Consider the following 19905-nt stretch of genomic DNA (forward strand, 5'->3'; position numbering starts at 1 on the left):
AAAGTGTAGGTATTTTACTTTTTGTGCAAGGTAAAGGGGCTTGTGGAGCTCTCTGCCTGCCTGATACATTTAAGGCTTAATGCATGCTGTGCCCCAGAAAGCAATAAATAATCATACAAATAACTGGGACAACCAGAATTATAATAGATCTTCAAAGAAAATCTCCAAGACATTTGGTAAGGCTAAAGCTTTTAGGATATCAGCTAGTCTTGAGGGACTAAGAAAAAGGACTTTGTGTAGAGACCACCTAAAGCCAGGTTTACATGGGGCGATTCGCACCTTTCTCTGAAGGGGCTGGTGCTGGCTGTTGTTGGAGACTCATTGGGTCCATCCTGCTAGCTGTTCTACAGACAGCAGAATTTGAGTGTTCTGTGATAAGTATGTTTGGGGTCATGCTGCTTAAGGAAAAGCTGTCTGGCTGTGTCGGGACCAAAGAAGATGAGGAATTATCCCATGGAGGGTTTCTGTGTGCAGGGGCACAGCTGTTCCACTTTCACATTGCTGTTTTAAAGAAGAGCAGTGGACTTGGTGGTGGACTCAAGGCAGTCATGGCCCCAAGCCTGACAGTGTTCAAGAAGAGACTGGACAATGCCCTCAGACACATGGTGTGAACTGTGGGGTTGTCACATGCGGGGACAGGAGTTGGACTCGGTGATGCTTGTGGGTCCCTTCCAGCTCAGGACATTCTATGATTCTATGACTTGCTTTGCCAGTGCAGGTGGGGCTGAATTTGGTGTGCCATAGACAGCTCAGACTAATTCTCACTTGTTTTGCCCCCAAACTATCCAGTTAAACTTGTCTATGTACTGCTGGCACTCCTGAGCAGGGAAACCCATCACGCTGTGCCGTGGGGAGTCAGACATGCTCACCTATGGGAAAGGCAGCAGCTTTGCAGCGCCACAGCAGGAGCAGAAAAGCAGTTTTGCTTATTAAATTGTGTCATCCCCCTGCGTGCTGCCTTGTTTTTGTAGAACGGCGGTGATTGCCAAGCTGTTTGCGGTTAAACAATGCAGACTCTCATAATCCTGCTCCTCATCTCGCCTAATTAAGGGCCTGGTGATGCTGGAGCTTTGCCCAAGCGAGGGCTCCGGGGGCAGTTGTTCGTGCTGGTGCAGTGCCAGGATCGCGTGTCCCTGATAGTGCCAGTTCCTTTGAAATCAATTGAGATGTCACCATCGCTTGATCCCGCAGCTACTTAATGAACTGGCAAAATGGGCTCTATTTTTAGATCTCCCTTCAAACTACTGTGCATGTTAAAGCTCCCCTTGTCCTTAAGGCCAGGACGGTGTTGAGCAGGATTTATTGGTTTAGTTTAATAAGAGGCATACAGAACTGGAATAATAAGCTCCGTTTCCTTGAAAGTGAGGAAAATTAAAACGGAATGGTTAAATCCGGGCAGCCGCCTCTAGACAGTAAAGTGATACCTTCACGTGTGGCCAGAAGGATAAGGTGGAGCTGGGTTTTTCTTCTTGTCTGAGTTACAACAGAGCCAAAGATTATAGACGAATGACTTAGGGGAGTTCTCACAAGCTTTGTGGATTGGATTTCTAAGTGCTTTCTGAATAGGATAAAGCTCTTGTTGGTTTATTAGACAGGCTCAACAACTTGAAGAATTTCTACTTCATTGCAAATGCTAGAGTGTCTTTTGCTGTATGTTTATAATTAGTGTCAGGAAAGTATTTTTGCTAAAATAAGAAATAAACACAGACATAGGTAATTTAGATGTTTTTACTTCTTAGTGTAGTCTGAAGCCAAGCTGGATAAAATGTAATTTCAGGAAGCTGCTGAGAATGCCTTGAGGCTTTCCCCAGTTATGATGTTTGCACACATGTGCCTTTCTGTGGATGATACGTGGGGTTTGCTGCCTGCAGGCTTACAGCCTCCAAGATTGTGCAGCAATGAGGTGAAGGAACGGAGTGCACAGTTTTAATGTGAGTGGCAATTGTCTCCTGTTTTTCCTCTTACACCGCTGTGATACTGCAGAACACATCTGTACTTTGCTTCTGTTGTACCTTCAAAATAAATGAAAGCTAAAAAAATAAAAGCTCCAAACCAAATCCCCTGTAGCAGGCACATAAGATGTATCAAATGGGTCACCTTTGTGCCCGGGCTTGGAGTGGAAGTTGACAGTGATGATTTCAGCATCTCTCTGTACGCGGCTGCAAACTAACTCAAGGTTTTCCCCAGCGCTCTGAGTCGAAGGAAGCAATCCAGCTTCAGACTGGGAGTTGTGTGGTCTCATCTGGAGCAACTGCCCAGGTTGCCACAAAATGCCACAAAACCAAACCAGCTCTGCAGCTCCGTACCCGAGCTGGGTTGTGCTTAGCTCCAGAAAAATCAGATTGGATCCCTGGCTGTTGGGATAAGCAGCGTGCTGACAAAACTGGCTGCTCTGGGGAGGTGTCCCTCTTGTTTTTCTTCATCCTTATGCTTCCAAGTATTTATCCATCACAGTGTTAACTCTGCCTCAGGGTACTGATTGTTTGGCACAGCTTTAAAACCACCATTTATGTGATTTTTGTGTGTTGGTGCAAATGATTTCTACCTTTCTACAAGGGAGATATTTTCACTTAATAAAGAGTATTTTCACTGGTATGGTAAATTCCAACATAACTTTGTGTGATCCACAAAGTCCTGGCTCACTTCCAAACACTTCTGTTGTCTTCTGGGTATCCCCCACTCTCATAGGGAGAGTTGGTGATGCTTTGATTGTAGCCTAATTTCTTACATCTTTTCTGGATTGAGTCCCTCATTAGGGTGGCCAAAGCATAGGCACTTTTTTTTTTTTTCCCCAGGCTGATGTAATTATTTTCTTCTTCAGATGAATCTGATTACATGGAGCTGTGAGCTGCAAAGCATTTGATACTAAGGTGGTCTCTGAAATAGTTGCTACAATGCCTGGAAAAATGAACAAGAACTACCTAGGATATGCAAACTATGTATAAACTATGTGTAGCTGTTCATGTGGAAGGGGGAGGAATAAAAACCCGTTTCCATTCCAGCTTCCTTTTATCTGCCAGTTTTATATTTTGCTGAAGCTTTTTCCCTTTGAACTGAAATCACTAAGTCTAGACTCTATGCAAAAGATAAACTTTGGCTTTCTCGGTTTGGAGAGAAGAGGAACTGGGGGATGGGAAGCAGGTTCTGGGGAAGATTCTACCATTTTAAGCTTGAATAGCAGACATAGAAATTATTTTAACGGTGAGAGTGGTCATTTGAGTGATTTTTTTTTTTTAAACTAACTTCCAGCAGCTTATATAGTATAAGAAAAGCATAATGCAACCAGTAAATGATTGTATTGGAAATTCTGTTGTCCTTGCCATGAGCTGTCTGAGTAATAATGCAGAGGATGCATGGTGGGTGATGGGGTGAAAATGTGAAATAATTAGTGATTGCATGTGGAACATGTTGAGGACCAGTGTGTCCCGGCACAGCTAGGAAAATGTGACTCTTGTAGCTTGGTTGAGAAAGCACCAAATGGAGGAGGAGGCCACCAGGGTCTTCCACAAGACATGGGTTGAGGTGTCTTTGCATGTGGGCAGCCCTGCTCATCCTGGACTGTGTGGGAGTGGGACACTGGGTGTGTGTGGCCGTGCTGCTCTATATTGTCACCTTGTGTTGTCACCTGCATCTGGAAACACAGCGGGTACGCGGACTCCTCCTGTCTCGGCACATTTACTCAGGGTGGAGGAGTTGCGATTCCACCTGTAAATATAAGCTGAGCATTTCCAGGCTTTTAACTACTCAGCTGTATAATCTTCTGAACTTTCTGTTACGTTTCCTGTTTTCATCCATTGTGCATCGGCATTCAGCTCTGGACACTAATAATAAAATAACGCTTTATTTTAAAGTGGTTTTCTCTATAAAGATGTGATGTTTTGGGAGGCTTTTTAATGTTTTTTTTTTTGTAAAATAGAAAAAAGATGCCAATGTGTTACACAAGACCTCTTAAACTGGTGAATATGTGCAGATACACATGTGGGGGTGTGCGTATCCATGTGTGTGGATTTCACAGCTCATGGGGTGCCCATCATTCGGCTCTCTTGCAGAAGATGTTCTGTTCCCATGCACAGTTGTATTTAATGCTGCTGAGCAGCTTGGTGGCTCATGTCATCTTTCCAGGAGATGATAAATCTGCCCTGGGGGTTGAGATCTAAATGGGCCTGAGGGGAAGAGGGGGCGCACTCCTATGGATCAGCTGCGAGCGCTCCACATGGTGGCTCCTGTCGCCGTGTCTTGCAGGCCTGTTGGGGACACGAAGCTGGGGGGTCACAGGATGGAGTGCCGAGATAACGGCTGCCCCGTGACTTCTCCCAAGTCACAGGACCGGGGGAAATGGCCTCCAGTTGCCCCAGGGGAGGTTTAGATTGAGTATTATGAAAACTTTCTTATTGAAAGGGTGGTCAAGCGTTGGAACAACCTGCCCAGGGAAGTGGTGGAGTCACCATCCCTGGAGGGGTTGAACAGACACGGAGATGAGGTTTTGGAACATGGGTTAGTGGTGAATTTGGCACTGTGGGGTTAACCGTTGAACTCTATGATCTTAAAGTTCTTTTCCAACCAAAAATGATTCTGTGATTCTATGTCTCTGAACATACTGCTAAGCTGAACAAACTGCAATAAGAGCTACGTTAGAAATTTGTTAAAATGCACATGGAAGCACCTGAATGAGATGCTGTGGATGTGGGAGACACCTGGGGGCATTAGTGTGGCATGCTGCAGAGGATCCTTGGCTGTACTGAGCTGTAGGAGTACTTATCGGTAAGATCTGCCATAATGTTGAAAGGCACTGCTGAAAATGACTTACAGAAATGTGTGCTGGCTTAAAACAGTGACATGCTCTGGAAAAAAAAGAGGATGTGCAATGGAATCTTTGTCCCTTAGTAACACTGAGAGGAATTCTGTCAACTTCCCTGGTTTACAAATAAGTAAGTTTTTATTTTTTAAATAACTCTTTTTAGGGGGCGGAAACTGAGAAGTCTCAAGATTCACCTTGTGCAGAAGTGTCCAAAGGAAACAACCAGAGTCCAGCTCTTGGAAGTGGCATACTGAAATACAGAAGTCGATCCCAAGGTAAAATCGGGTAGATAAAAGATAGCAATACTAGAATTTGTATGTTGTATATTTATTTTAGCTTTCTGAAAGTGAGATCGTTTTGGTTTCCTTTGGAGAGCATATTAGTTTAATTTGGAAGGAAAATCCAAGCTGTAAGACTTGAACTACTGTGTGAGCAGAAAGATGAAGCAACATTTTGGAAGCTTCTCTCTTTTTTTGTTGTTTTCTTGTTCTTTGTTTTCTCTGTCACTCTTCTTTAACACGTGCATTCCCTATATATTTCAGCGTGCTCTAACACTGAGGTGGGGATCATCTTTCAATGTTCTGTTGCCAAAATACTCATTATGGTGAATACTCTGCAAATTTTCTATTGCTTTTTCCCCAAGTCCTAAGAGTAACCTGTCTGCAGAGCACAAACACATTCTCTTCCCTGATGCCCTCATGCTCTCCAAGTCTCCCTCCCTCCTATATTCACCTGAATTTTCATTTACTCAGAAATTTTTAGGGTGCTCCAGGGAGCTGCTCTGCCTGTAGGCCCTGTGGCTGTGTGCTGGAGGCTCACTGGGGATCCAGCTCCTGTGAGGGCTGGTGCCCTGGGCTGTGGGTGAGGCTGGAGCATTCCCAGGCCTGGGATGCAGCACAGGAAGGGAAGCTGCATTCAGAGATGGGCAGAAAACACAGAAATGTACCTGTTCTCCTAGAAGGATGAAGGAAGAGGTGTCAGGAAAGGATTAGTTGTAGGTGCCAAGAGGGTTTGGAAGCGAAAGAAGTGCCAGGATGCTGGGTCCTGCCAAGGTACCTGTCCTGGCTATGTGCAGCAGCAGTGGCCTGTGTGCCCAGAAAAGGGGAGCTTCAAAACTAGAGATAATGTCACACCCCAACGCAGTTTAAATCACCCTCCGGGAGGGGGTACAAATTCCACCTATGGATGTGGCAGCAGAACTGCTTTAATGCTGAGTGAAAACAAGGGGCTCCGTCCCTCCCTGGCGGTGGCAGCGATGCTCGCACAGCCTCCAGGCGAGGAGGAGGTGGCGGAAAATAGGTCTGTGGGTCTCCTGGGCAAATTTGCATTGGGTCTACCTCAGCCCATGGCTTGAGAGCCCTATCCTCAGAGGAAGGACAGGGCAGTGGAGATGAAGGGAAAGCAGAGCTGCCCCTTTCTGTGGCAGCTCCAGCTTAACGTTAGTTTAATCTTAAAACCACGTCATGAAATCCAGCTTGCACGAGTATGGCCTGGCTGCGTCTTGGCTTTCATCTGTAAAATAGGGGTTAATTGCCCTTCCCTGCATAGTGGGGAAATAGCAAGGGTAAATGTGCGGGAGCTGCTGTGACTGAGGGTCCTGTGGAGACCTCAGAGAAAATGGGAATTGGAGGATCCCCAGTGTGAGGAGCAGGGTACTCTGTGGCTACTTAAAGGATGTCCTTCAAGACACATAATTCTGTTTCTTACATGAACTCTGCACTCTTCTCCTACTTAAGACTACTAGGATCATTCCCAGAAGGAAAGAAAACAGCGTTTATTTGGCACATTTTTCCTTTTTCCATTCCAGAAAAAATTCCCTCAAAGTGACATGACACCTCCAGAAATGAATGCTGCTACAGTGTCAGGTCTTTTAAATAAATGAAGCTTGAGAGCTTAGTGCACTGGCAAGTACCATTGGGTGAGAACAGCTGAATTTCTTTTCTGTCCCTGAGCTACTGGCTCAATTATCTTCCCCTTTTCCTCAGCGACAGCACTGAGGAGTTCAGCATCACTAAAAGATCATAGAACACCTGTGACAGCAAGAAAAGTTTTTAGTTGAGGATGATCAAAACTACCTTCTGACTGCCCGGTTGATAACTGTGAAGCTTTTTTAAGGCACTCTTTAAGTTGGAATTTACAGGAGGCAATTATTGCGCGCTGGCGAGAGGATAAAGCAGCTCTGAGATGTTTGCGGGATGTTGTTTCTGTGTTTTTGCCCAGGTGCTGCATCCCGCTTGGAGTCTGTGGGAGAAGATGATGAACTGACAGTGGAAAACGGTGAATCAAGTTACGAAATAGCAGTGAAATATTCCCGGGGTGGAAGAAAGCACTCTCTGCCCCAGCAGCTGGAGTCGGCGGGAGCCAGACAGGTGGGTGGAAAGGCAGGGCTGGCTCTGAGCACCTGGCTGTGCTCAGTCCTTCGAGATCTGCTTGGAGCTCGTAGAGGTCAGAGTACTGAAACAAGGCCACGTAGGTACATCATGGGGACTGAAATCAGGCCTGCACACCGAAATGGGAATGTTTGGCCACCTATGGAGAACTTGTTTTACTCTGGGGATGGTGTGGGGGGTATTTCTTGCTGTGGCCACGAGGCTGATCTTATGAGTTGCAGTTCTAGAGATGCGAGGACTTCAACAAAAAAATCTTGCTTGTCTTTATTTTAATGACTTGATGATGTAGGCTTTTATGTTTGGGTATCATCTTTTGTTTTGTTTTGTTTTTTAAGCGGATAAGGACTTCAGTATTTCATGAGGCTACCCTTAATCTTTTTAATTTAAATTGTGATGGGTACATTACAAAATGATCCTACTGTGCAAAATGCAGGAAAATTACTGTGGCAAGATTCACTTTGACTGTAATGAGCTAGTATTTCATCCCTTGAACATTCTTTTGAATATATGTGTAAGGTCCCCCCTCCCCTTCCCCAACACATGTGATTTTGCTGGTATGAGACCTCAATGCCTGTGCCAAGCAATTAAAGCAACTTCCCTTCTTTGCTGATGTTTGTTAGGACTACCATATCGTGAAGAAATCTACTCGTTCCTTCAGTGCTGCCCAAGTGGAATCTCCGTGGAGACTGACCCAGCCGTCCATCATTTCCAACATCGTTCTGATGAAAGGACAAGGCAAGGTGAGGATTTCTGTGTGAGGCTGCTTTCACACCAGCAAGAGCTGGTGTTCAGGAGTTGTCTCCCACACCCAGGACTTCCAGCAGCTCTAGAGTTAGCCAATAATAACAATAATGATAAACAAATCACATTTTCAGAGGTAAATGCCAAAGATAACACCTGCAAAATATGAGGAAAGTGATATTCATGTCACACACTTGGTGCACGGTGGCTTTCATTCTGATTTGATGCACCTGGTCATTATTAAGATATCAAATATTAATAACAGATTGATAAATATGTATGCTTATGCAAAGTTGGTGCAGTTACAGAAGAGTACTTGTTTGCCCACATATTTGTAGACAAGCATGTTTTATCTCTGTGGAATCTGGATACATTAAAAAAAGTCACTGCAAATTAAGCATTAAACCCAAAGAAAAATTCCTGGTTGATTGCTTATCTGAAAGCACTCAATTCTCTGGGTCATAGAGTCCTCTTTTTCTCCATCCAATAATGTGTTTGCATTTGCATGATAGCAGCTGAGTGAATGCTGAAGGAAAATAGTCAAGCATTAACCTAGGTGTCTATTGTTTTCCCTAATCCAATGCACAATAGCATTGGAGCTGTCATTTACATATACTAAAAATATGCATGCCTTCTTCTGAAATACTCTTTGAATTCATCAGGTGGATATGTTTTGGACTAAAAAGACTTGTTTTGACTTTCAAGCTCAAATAGAAAACAAATTCCTTGTTGTGCTTTAGCAAAGAGTTAGAAGTAGTAACTTCTCTGGATAGATTGACTCATGGTTGCTATAGCTCGCTTTGTTTTCTGAGCTTCAGGTCTCTCATGACATTTCCAAGTGAATATTTCGTTTTCCACTTGCTTATTTTTTGGACCTCATTTTTATCATAAGAATTAGCATATTTGTCCCCATGGGATAAGCTGCCCTCTCCTGCCTTTCTGCAGTTTGCTCTGAGGCATTACAAAGCAGTTGGGAGCATGCAGACTCTAGTTATCATGAACCACCTCAAACAGCTGCTCTTTTAGGTGCCTTCCACCCACTTTTTGAGCAATTACCTCTGTTAGGAATTGCACTGCGTATAGTTTGTACAGTAGCATTTGCTTTATTATCTCTATGCAGACCTGGGACTTGAAAAGTATTTCCACAAGTCAAGTGTATGCCCTTGGCTCTTCATCTGTAGGTAGATCAGCAAGGGGTGGTTTTCTGCTTTGGTGTGGCAGTGCTTCTCCAGGAAGGTGAGCTAATGTGGGAACCACAGTGCTTTGAAGCCGTATTGCTCACAACCCACCCCACAGACCTGTGGGAAGAACAGTTGAGTCCATGCGGGGGAATGCCAGGAGCTTTGTGTTTTCTGTAGCTTGCTTTGCAGTTGATAATCCAGAGGAACCTGAACAAGCTCAATAAGTGGGTCCATGTGAACCTGCTGAGGTTCAACAAGGCCAAGTGCAAGTCCTGCACCTGAATCAGGGCAACCCCCGGTATCAGTGCAGGTTGAGGGATGAAGGCATTGAGAGCAGCCCTGCCGAGAAGGACTTGGGGGTGCTGGTGAATGAGAGATTGGACATGAGCCGGCAATGTGCACTCACAGTCCAGAAGGCCAATTGTATCTTGGGCTGCATCAAAAGCAGTGTGTCCAGCAGGTGGAGGGAGGTGATTCTGCCCCTCTGCTCTGCTCTGGTGAGACCCCACCTGGAGTCCTGTGTCCAGCTCTGGACCTGTTGGAGAGGGGCCAGAGGAGCCACAGAAATGATCAGAGGCTGGAACAGCTCTGCTGTGGGGACAGGCTGAGAGAGTTGGGGTTGTTCAGCCTGGAGAAGAGAAGGCTCCAGGGAGACCTTCTTGCATCCTTTCAGTACTTAAAGGGGGCTTATAGGAAAGATGTGGACAGACTTTTTAGCAGGACCTGTTGTGGTAGGACAAGGAGTAATAGTTTTCAACTGAAAGAGGGCAGATTCAGGTTAGACTTGAGGAAGAAATTTTTTACAATGAGGATGATGAAATACTGGCCCAGGTTGCCCAGAGAGGTGGTCGATGCCCCATCCCTGGAGACATCCCAGGCCAGGCTGGACGGTGCTCTGAGCAACCTGATCTAGTTGAGGATGTCCCTGCTCATGGCAGGGGGTTGGACTAGATGAACTTGGAAGGCCCCTTCCAACCCAAACTGTTCTATGATTCTGTGAACCTAGTTGCCCAGTAAAGAACTATTTTATGTTGCACATGGACGCTAGGATGCTCTCTTTCTAGAGATCAGTCTTAGCAAATTAGTAGAAGCTCATAAGAACAGTAATGGGTTTCATATTCACAGAGTAAAACAAAGGAGCGGGTGGTTGTGTTGGGTTGTAAACACAGTGTTAGTGCCTGTCCTGGCAGCTTTCCTCAGCTGAAGAGCTGTGCCCGAGGCTCTAATAATAACCATGTCTTCTGGTCACTGAAGCACATCAGTTTTCCACTTCCCTTGTTCACCTGCTTGGTGACTTTCCTCTTTATTCTGTAAAATACGTGTACAGCAGTGACAAGAGGAGAAATAGGGTGTGGAAGGGATCAAGAAAGTGATTTGACTGGGAAATGGCTCAGCAGGAGGGGGAGAGATTTGTTCTGCTGTGCTCGTCCATCCCCTGATCAGCTTGGCAAGACAGTCCTGCAGCCAGCCAGGGCAGCGCAGGGGCAAGAGCTAACAGATGGAGCCCTGGGGAATGTATTGATCTAGATTTATTTAAATACAACATGGTACATCTCTCCAGAATGATTAAAAATGTACATGTGCATGGCAGCCCCCCACGCCAGCCCCCTTCCAGCTACATTCCTGACATTACAGCACTGACCTTATGTCATCTTCTTAAGCTTTTCTTTTTCCTGAGGAAATGCAGGATCTGTGACAGCAGAGAAAACTACAGTTACTCTTGGATATAGATCTCAAGGGTAGGAATCTAGCGTCAATTTAAAAGCAATGTGTTACAGTTTTTAAAATGGTAAAAGGATAACATAAAGCCATTGACACGGGCTTTATAACAAATGAGTCTTGCAATAGCGGTTTTGCCTTTTAGCTTAGGGTGCCTGCTGCTATTTTTTCGACTGATAACTCTGTTGATATTAAAGTGAAAGTAAGTCAGGAAATACAAGCAGAGGGTACGATGGCAGTGCAATTCAGCAGCAGCTGTTCGATTTGCATCTCTCCTGTGTCTTGTACATTATCGACATCCTTTGTCACACAGGTGATAATCAAGTAAGGTGTCAGCTGAGCATCCTCTCCTCCCTTTTCTGTAGGGTCTTGGATTCAGCATCGTGGGAGGTCAGGATTCTGCTCGTGGACGCATGGGGATTTTTGTGAAGACTATATTCCCAAATGGAGCGGCGGCTGCTGATGGAAGGCTTAAAGAAGGTAAGGTAGAGAGAATCCAGCTGCATATAAAGGACCACAGTGAGGTATTATTTCAGACCAGCAAAAAAAATGCAAGTACAGCTTTGTTTAGGCACCCGGCCATCAGCAAGAGGTAGTGCAGGATGTGACACACCCTGTTTGTCCATGCTGGGGAAGACCATTCCTAGCAGTTAATTTGATTCTATCTTGTATTGAGAAGGGGAAACTACAGCATAAGGGAGGGGTTTTTTCCCTTCTTCTTCAGTGGACTTGCTTTGCGCAAACTGTAAGCTGCAATTCTTCACTTGGAAAGGGCCATTGATAGCAGTGAAATGTATCTATCCAGCTAACATCTGGCTTAAAGATGCTGTTCCAAGAAGGGGTTATACAGAGGGACATGCTTGGGAGAGGCTGTTTTGGGCCCTTGTGCTCTCCGAGTCTCTTGATACGATTTTGACATGAATCAACAAGTAAGAGTCCTAACCAGAAAAAGACAAGGGGAAGGATGGGATTGGCAGTAAGATCACCCAGATGGTTAGAGAAGTAGGTACATCCTGATTTTAGTACTGGTTTTCCAGTCTTGATCTCTGAGCTGGACATCTAGCCTGCTCTGTTTGTGTCTGCACCCTGGTCCCAGTGCTGCTGTGCCAACCAGACTCTTACTGCGGAAAGCGCAAAGTGACCACATGTGAAGATGGGTGGTTTACAACCCTTCTGCAGGGGCTGGGTTACTTCTCTACTGTAGAAAGCTGCTCCTGTGTTACTTCTCTCAAGCTGCTCCTGTGTTACTTCTCTCCTTCTCATATCATCATTCTCCTCACTACATTTCACCACACTTGTTGTATTTGAGGCTGCTTTTGGTGCCAGCTCTCACACTTACTGCCAGAGGGAAGCTCGCATCCCCGCAGCATAGATTGTGCACTCACCATGGGAAGCCAGTGAGTAGCAGCTGTCCCAGAAGCCCGGCGAGCCTTTGCAGGCTATTCGGAGCTTGCATGCCCTTTTTTTTTTTAAACTGGGGCAAGGAAAGGAGAGGAGGGGTAGACTTGGCTGATAACATCACCCCATCTAATTTTGCACACATGCAAGTAAGATTGAAGAAAGCAAGTCTGGATCCTGCTTACCTGCCCTCCTTTAACAAAATGAAGATCTATCAACACAGGTGGGTAAGGTAGGTCAGCACACATGGGTGTAAGCAGTAAGACCAAGAGCCTGGCAGCAGGTAGAAATGGGACAGGATGTGTTCTTTGGGGTGGGAAGGGCATCGCAGCATGTGGACTACTCGCCCACCCACAGGCATTTAGTAAGAGGACACATTTGCTTTCTGCAGCAAGGCCAGTTTTCTCTAAACAGGCTTTGGAGAGATGTGCTGTAGTGTTTCACTTAGATTCTTGTTTCTCCTGTTGATACACACAAAAGAAAGGGAGTTATGTAGTCCTTTTGAACTTTATGTTGTGAGTAGCTATTTTCAAACTAGAGTTAAAATCCATAGTGTTTACATCCTATTTGTTAGCAGGAGAATTCCAAACTAAGCATATCTGCTGAAGAATGGTCTTTCCTCTGCTAATTCCTCACTATTAACTTGTAAAGGCGTTAAGAGAAGAGAAAATAAACTGAGAACAGTAAAAGGTTTTTTATTGAGCAGTTAATTGGAATGCTTATAGTAGTGGGTCAGCTTAGGTATAGGAGGGTTTTTTGCATCTCTGTAGTCTGTATATTGCTGACTTCATTTTTTTGTATCTAATTACCAGGGGATGAAATCCTAGAAGTTAATGGAGAATCTCTGCAAGGGCTGACCCATCAGGAGGCCATTCAGAGGTTTAAGGTAACACAGATGTACCAGAGCAGAGATTGATGCTGTTTAGCACCCCGGGCTTTATATTGTTCTGCTGCCCCAAATTACTCTATGCAGGTTTACTGGTGAATGTTAGTGTATCGCATCACCTCACTGGGGTTGTCTGGTGTCTCTCCAGCAACTCAAGAAAGGAGTGGTGACCCTGACAGTGCGGACGCGGCTGCGCAGCCCCAACCTCACGCCCAGCGCGGCTCCCACGTTGCTGAGCCGCTCCAGCTCCCCCAGTTCCAGCGCCAGCGGTGGCACACCGGTCACCGGCCCTGATGAGGCGGACTGTTCTGCCTCCAGCCGCAAAGGACCTGGCCCAAAGGACAGGATCGTCATGGATGTGACGCTCAATAAAGGTGAGGATCCATTGAAATGAGCTTGGAGAATGAAACCCTGCTTCCAGGCCACCTACCCATGTCCATCTTATCTTGAACCACAGGATAGGGGAGAAAAACATCCTCTGATGCGAAAAACAATGAAGAGTTCTCCCTTCCACATTTTGCTGCTCCAGAGTGAGGAGTCTTCCAAGTAGCAGTCAGTGTCTATGCTGGTGAAAGAGAGGGAGGCTGTGAGATACCAGGCAAAATGTGAGTCAGCCTCTGGGCAGCCCAAATGGCCATGCCCTTCCTGTAAAGGGCAGCTCCGGGGAAGGCAAAGACACACAGAGTGCTCAAAATTGCCCAGGTGAGCTGTTGGAACTGCTGCCTCAGGGGTGCTCTCATCAGCAATTGCACAAGATAAACTTCAAGCATATGCTAAATGTTGTGGGACAAATATCCCTATTTTAAAGGTTTGAAATGTGCTGATTTTAAAGGTAGGATTAAAAATTTGGAGAGAGGAGGTAAGATGTCCAACAATTCCTACTTTAGGAATGCTGTTACTTGAAGGAAAACAGAGGTGAAAGTGGACAGAGGAGATCACTGAACCAGAGATTATTCCTCACCTTTCTTTGTGCCTCTTTTCTGAGGGATACCATGCAAATATTTAGCAAAAGAGAGCAGTACAGTTGGCAGCATCTTCTGTGCTCACATTTTCTGCAATAATTTTCAGTGACATCTTTGTTGGATTGCTGCCCCGACTCCTTTGTGCTGTGGAGCAGATCAGAACTTGTGTGACATTTGCAGGAGGTTCCCACGGCACACAGAAAATTTGCTGGGAGTGGAGCTGGTTCCTCTCAGTGATGGATCTCAGAAAACAGTCAGGATCAGATATTTTCAATCCTGATTTCCAGTGTTGGTCTTGGCTTCCTGACTGACTGCACCTAAGGCCAGCCCTGAAACAATACATGAGCCTTGGTCTCAAATGGGATGTGGGAACACAAACACTTGTGTGTCCTGTGTGATTACAGTCTGTGGAGAATAACAGTACTTTTCTTTGTGCCTTTTGTTTTGCACAGAGCCAGGGGTTGGGCTCGGCATTGGTGCCTGTTGTCTCACGCTGGAAAACAGTTCTCCAGGGATCTACATTCACAGCCTGGCCCCAGGATCAGTGGCTAAAATGGATGGCAGGTTAAGGTTAGTTAAAGCAGAAACATGCTGGTGTGGTTTCATGATAAAATTGATCGAGACTGTTTTCACTAATTGGTTGGTGTAGCAGGGAGGGGATTTATACCTACAAGTTCACCACAAAGAAAACATTTAAATAAAGACTTTCCAAAGAGGTATCGAATACCGAGGAACCATTATTCTCTGTGCTGGAAGCAGCATAATCATATGGGGTTTTTTAAATTCTCTGTACAGAAAACTGAGCCTAATAGCACCCTTTGAAAAAGGGGAGCAGCAAGAAGTGCAGCCTCATGTCTTTTTATCAGAGCTGCAGCCAGAGACCTCAGATGGGGAAGGAATTTGCAGAGCTCTGCTAAAAGCTCAGTCACCTGAAACTCTCTTAAGAAGAGCTGGGGGAGATGTTCTTGCAGCTGACTGTGCCCGTGGGTGCAGCGGCACTTTTCTGCCCTTAGTGTCTGTCTGGCAGGATCACTGCTGGCCGACCTGCCCGTCTGATTTACTCTGTCATAGAGTTTGGATGTCATTAAGGAACCATGAGAGACAAGCAATGATTCCGAGGGTTCCCCTGTGCTTTACATTGGATTAAGTGACAGGAAGTTATTTGCTGGTCCTCTCCTAGAGGCCTCATTTTAAAAAACCACTGGAGGAAATCTTCCGCCTTCCTGTGTTCCTGCATAAATGCTGGTGGGTGCTCCAAGCATCACTGAGGAGGGGAAACTGCGCTGAAGACCTGTTGGGACTGCATGATCCAAACCAGTCATGTGGGCACTGGTACAGAAAGGCTGAGCAAACACCTTGCTTTGACATGGAAAAAGAGTGCCTTCTGTTTCCTTGCCCACCAGGAAAACTGGGATAGAGCAGTTTGACTTTTTGGAATAAGGGAAGAAGATAATTTTATGGTGGCATTCCTACCAAAACCCTTTGAAGTTCCTACTGTATAGGAATGTCTATAGGAGACAGTATTTAATGCTAACTTGATTTTTTGTAAGCCTCTTTGGAAAAGATTGCAGTGTTGTTTGCGTCTGTATGTAACAGCTGTATTTTTTATTAGGCTTCAATGATTGATTATATCCAGGCGTGCTTCCCAGATTTCTAGCTTACTTCTGTGAGACTTTGCTTCTGTTGTCCCGTCAGCAGTTTATGGCTCCATAAGCCAAAACTTGCAGGATGGTTTTGATTTTTGGAAAACTTTGATAATCAAATACTGGCTTTGCTATACTAGAATGGGGTTGAATCCAGCTCCTCTGTATGTGAGCTCCCTCTCTCAATCATGCACCTATCTAAGTGACTCCATTTGCTTTGTTTCTAATAGCTGTGTAAATCTAAAAGATGGGCAGAGCAGCAACATGATTACACAACCAATAGGTCACCTGTTGCTTTCTTGTGCCTGTACCAGAAGTAGAGGTTACTGAGGGCTGCCACGTGTAATTGCCATTTTGCCTTTGGCATGTGGAGTCACAGTGGAAACTCATTTCCTTTGTCACAGGTAGCCCAAATCAGCAGTAGTAGATTGAGGGTGTCAGCTTAAACCAAATGCTTTAGTAATTATGGAGATTGCTCTAATGGTATCCCTAGTTGATGATCTTTTCTTTAGAATAGTTCCAGATATCCAAGCACAATGAGTAAGAGTTATGAAACTGGGAAAATAAAAATAAATAATCAATGCTTTCCTCTCAGAAGAGCTGTTTTTCTGTTGTGTGGGTTTTCTTTGTTTTGTTTTGGGTTGGGTTTGTTTTGTGGGTTTGTTTTTTGTTTGGTTTGGTTTTTTGTTTGGTTTGTTTTTTTGTTGTTGTTGTTTTGGGGTTTTTTTGCTTTGTTTGGGGATTTTTGGTTGTTTTTTTTCATTTTAAATAATTCTGATGTTTGTTTGAAGAAAATACAGGCTTATCAGGCTCATTTTTTTTCCTGGAGTCGTTTCATAAATTCATATCTAAATCATTAATTTCTTATCAGTGTTTGTGTTAAGAAATTCAATGTGATGGGAAGGAACAACCCATCTGAATCTAATTTTTCCTCTTCTGTGCTCAACAAATATCTGAGTGCAAAACTGAAAGTGAAGTTTGCTTTCAACCTGGTCCAAATGCAGCTAGTTTTCTCTGTTGGTTTAATAGGGTTTGTAGCACTGACGATAAGTACAAAGGGTTCGCTGGACCTCCCTCCCAAAGTCAACAGGACTTAAAGCATTCACATCACTGGGAGCAAGTGCATGACTAGCTTTTTTGTAAGTCAGATCTTTTGCAGACACTTACATCCTTGAAAAAGCTTGACCATCAGTCAAAAGCACAAATGTTTTTGTAAAAGGCACATGTGACTGACTGGCTCTATGTCTCCCTGCAGTCGAGGTGACCAGATCCTGGAGGCAGATTCAGTGAGTCTGCGTCACGCAGCATTAAGTGAAGCCTATGCCATCCTGAGCGAATGCGGTCCAGGTCCTGTTAGCCTCATCATTAGTCGGCATCCTAACCCAAAGGTGAGGAGTAAATTTGTTAGCGTATCTGGGTCGTTTTCACTTGGCACTGCAATTTGAGTCTTGCTGTCGGGAAGGCAGCGAATGAAGAATATTGGATTTTTCTCTCTCCAGCCTGTGTTGTGCAAGAAGTCAGGGTTGTAATGATGCCTTCCAGTTTTGTAAGCTGTAGCTATGCTGAACTGTCCCTGCTGCTTTGCACTTAGTCAGCCACTGATTTTTTCTGGAACTACTTGAACGGAGTGTTTCCACCTTTCTTGGTACTTAGACCAAGTGACAACGCAAATGTGACACAAGTCCTCTTCCTTCTTAGGAGTTATTTTGCAGTTAGTTTGTCTTGGAGTAGAATATAATTTAGGGCCAGGAATACACATATCAACAGATTGAACTAATCAACTGTAACAAAGTAGTAGGAATACTGTTTAAAAGAAACCCTAAAATCTGTCCAAAGATCAAAGTTTTCCTTCAGGAATTACAACATGAGAATCTGGAATGTACTGCCACTGTGAAATCTGTGCAAGGGCAATTTGGAAATCAAGCTGTGTTTACAAAGTGAGTATTTTCAAGCAATTTTAAGAAATTGATGATAGAAGATAAAAGCCTTTTAACCAAGCTATAGGGAATAATAGCTTCTTTTATTTCAATATTTCAAAGAATTTCAGGAGTGTACAAAACCTTCCTGTTTAAACAGGAATGAAGCTGTAAAAATATTAGTGTGAGTGGGACCAGAGAGCTCTGACTTTTGAACTCATAATAACAAACGGGGGCCTTAATAAATGCATATCCAGGAGAACTCAGGTTTCTTATTTTATAATTAATTGCATATTTTCTGCTACATCAAATATACAAACAATAGACAAAGAGAAGTCTACTGCCTCATTGCTGTGAGGCCTTGTGCTGCTAAAAAGAAAGAGGCTATGGTTCTGTTAGTTAAAGGTAAGCATGGAGGTGGTAAGAATTGGGCTTATAGCCTAAGACAACAGTATTTCTAGGGAGCCTGTGTGCTGTGCTGAACCAACAGGATGGTTCAATTTGATTTCATTATTAAGGCATATAGACTTATTAGAGAGTCAGTAAGTAGCAGGAAATAAAAACTCCATGGAGCGAAGCCTGTCCTCTCTCCTCCATCCTTCATCTGGCTGTGGTGGTGGCTTGGAAGCCAATAAGTGACCTAACCAAGTATCTGCTGAGAAGATGAACTGAGTTAAGCTAATTGCTTGCTATTACTCAGTAACAGAGGGAAACTATTAAGTAGCTCCTATTACAGTTTTCCATAAGTGATATTTAAAATGACAACAAGCCCTTTGCCAAGAAATGCTGAGGAAAGCTAAAAGTTGAGCTGGTGAGACCCTAAAGCATTTCCCCCTCCAGGCAGTATTGAGTCCACAATCCTTCATAGTTGGATCTTTGAAGGAGTGTCCATATGGGGACCCGTATTTATCATTATGTCACTGTTACCGTTTTTCTGACAGCGCTGGGAGATGTATAGGAGTGTGTGGGGTATTTTATTTTATTAGGTCTTAATAATACCCCAGACTTCATATCATAGTTAGGAATTAGCTTGTCCCTCTACATGTTGCTCTGCATGAGTGGTATAGGATGGTAAAAATCAACACTGGCAGAGCTTGCAGAAGTGCGGATTTTTGGTTAGATTGAAACAAGTACTGCAGTCTGCCCAGCACCTGGTTTACCTCCTGGGACACCTTGTACCCAAGTTTGTGTAAAGGTGCTGGAACATACTCTCAGGATCTTGGTCTGTGTCCTGGAGGAACTCCCTGTGCCCCAGGAGCCCGGAGACCTTCTGTTTGCTGTAAGGTCATGCCACAGGCTGAAAACAGAGATGTGTTTCTGCAAAGGCACATGTTGGTTTAGACAGTTTTATACTTAATGTCTCATTTTATGACACAAAAGCTCCACAGTACGTTTGGTTGCTGAATATGTTCACTTCAGTGTTTTCATGTACTTCCAAGAGAAATACCACAAAATTTTCTTTCTTCTTGTTATTCTGAGTGAATGTGGCATTTAAACTATGTTTAAACTGCTGAGTTTGCTTAGGGATCTTTCAAATCTGCATGGTTCAGAAAGATTCGAGTTTATAGTCTCTATTTATGCTGAATTTTAATTCATGTAAAGTGATGTCCATAGAAATTATTTTTGACAAAACTAACTGCGTTTGATTTTTAAACTTATGCTCCTGCAGATGAGTTGTTCCTGTTATAAAACTATATGGAGTTTTTCCAGTAATAAAAATTAAGTGCATGGCAGTAATTCAGGACAAAACTACCAAATACTGTAAGCCAGTATTTATTCTTGAACCAGAGAAACATTAATTACAATTACCAATTTAGGTTTTCTTTTTTAAAGCCAGGAGAAGAGAAACGAAAATTAAAAAGACAGCTGACATCTTGGGAAGTCTAGTATTCCCCCAGTAGATTAAACATAGAATATCTTCTGTTGCTGATGTATGCTTGTACAAAGCAGTCTTTGTCTATTTAAGGTGATATTTTCTCGATAAATCAATGTATAGCACTTAATTGAGTTAAAATTGTGCTGTAATGGCTTCATTTCGTTTCCTTATGTCTGGTGCTGTTTTATTTGTTTGCACAATGTGGCACTTCGATGTGGTCTTCATGAAGTCAGCAGGTTTCTGCTGCCTGGCCACTGCAGGAGAGTGACAGGGAGACAATCTGAATCAGGGGCCAGACTTAGGAGCTCCCAACTAGGTCGACTTTAGTGCATCTTTAAAAACAGTAGCATATCTGAAATGAATCATGTATTTGTAGTGATAAGTGGTCAGACTTC

General features: G+C 44.1%; 1 protein-coding gene across 1 annotated transcript in view; it reads left to right on the forward strand.

Annotated features, from left to right (window-relative positions):
• The window catches only part of PDZD2 (PDZ domain containing 2), a gene marked incomplete at its 5' end in the record, with an annotated part of 145412 nt that overhangs the window by 98805 nt on the left and 26702 nt on the right, over positions 1–19905 (forward strand). The window contains 8 exons of the mRNA XM_082075784.1: positions 4962–5073; positions 7019–7167; positions 7809–7928; positions 11195–11309; positions 13040–13113; positions 13262–13487; positions 14528–14645; positions 16974–17106. Of these exons, the coding sequence (XP_081931910.1) occupies positions 4962–5073; positions 7019–7167; positions 7809–7928; positions 11195–11309; positions 13040–13113; positions 13262–13487; positions 14528–14645; positions 16974–17106 (1047 nt within the window). The remainder of the gene's footprint in view (positions 1–4961; positions 5074–7018; positions 7168–7808; positions 7929–11194; positions 11310–13039; positions 13114–13261; positions 13488–14527; positions 14646–16973; positions 17107–19905) is intronic.

This window comes from Streptopelia decaocto (assembly GCF_964273445.1).
Source record: "Streptopelia decaocto genome assembly, chromosome: Z".
In the NCBI taxonomy this organism is placed as follows: domain Eukaryota; kingdom Metazoa; phylum Chordata; class Aves; order Columbiformes; family Columbidae; genus Streptopelia; species Streptopelia decaocto.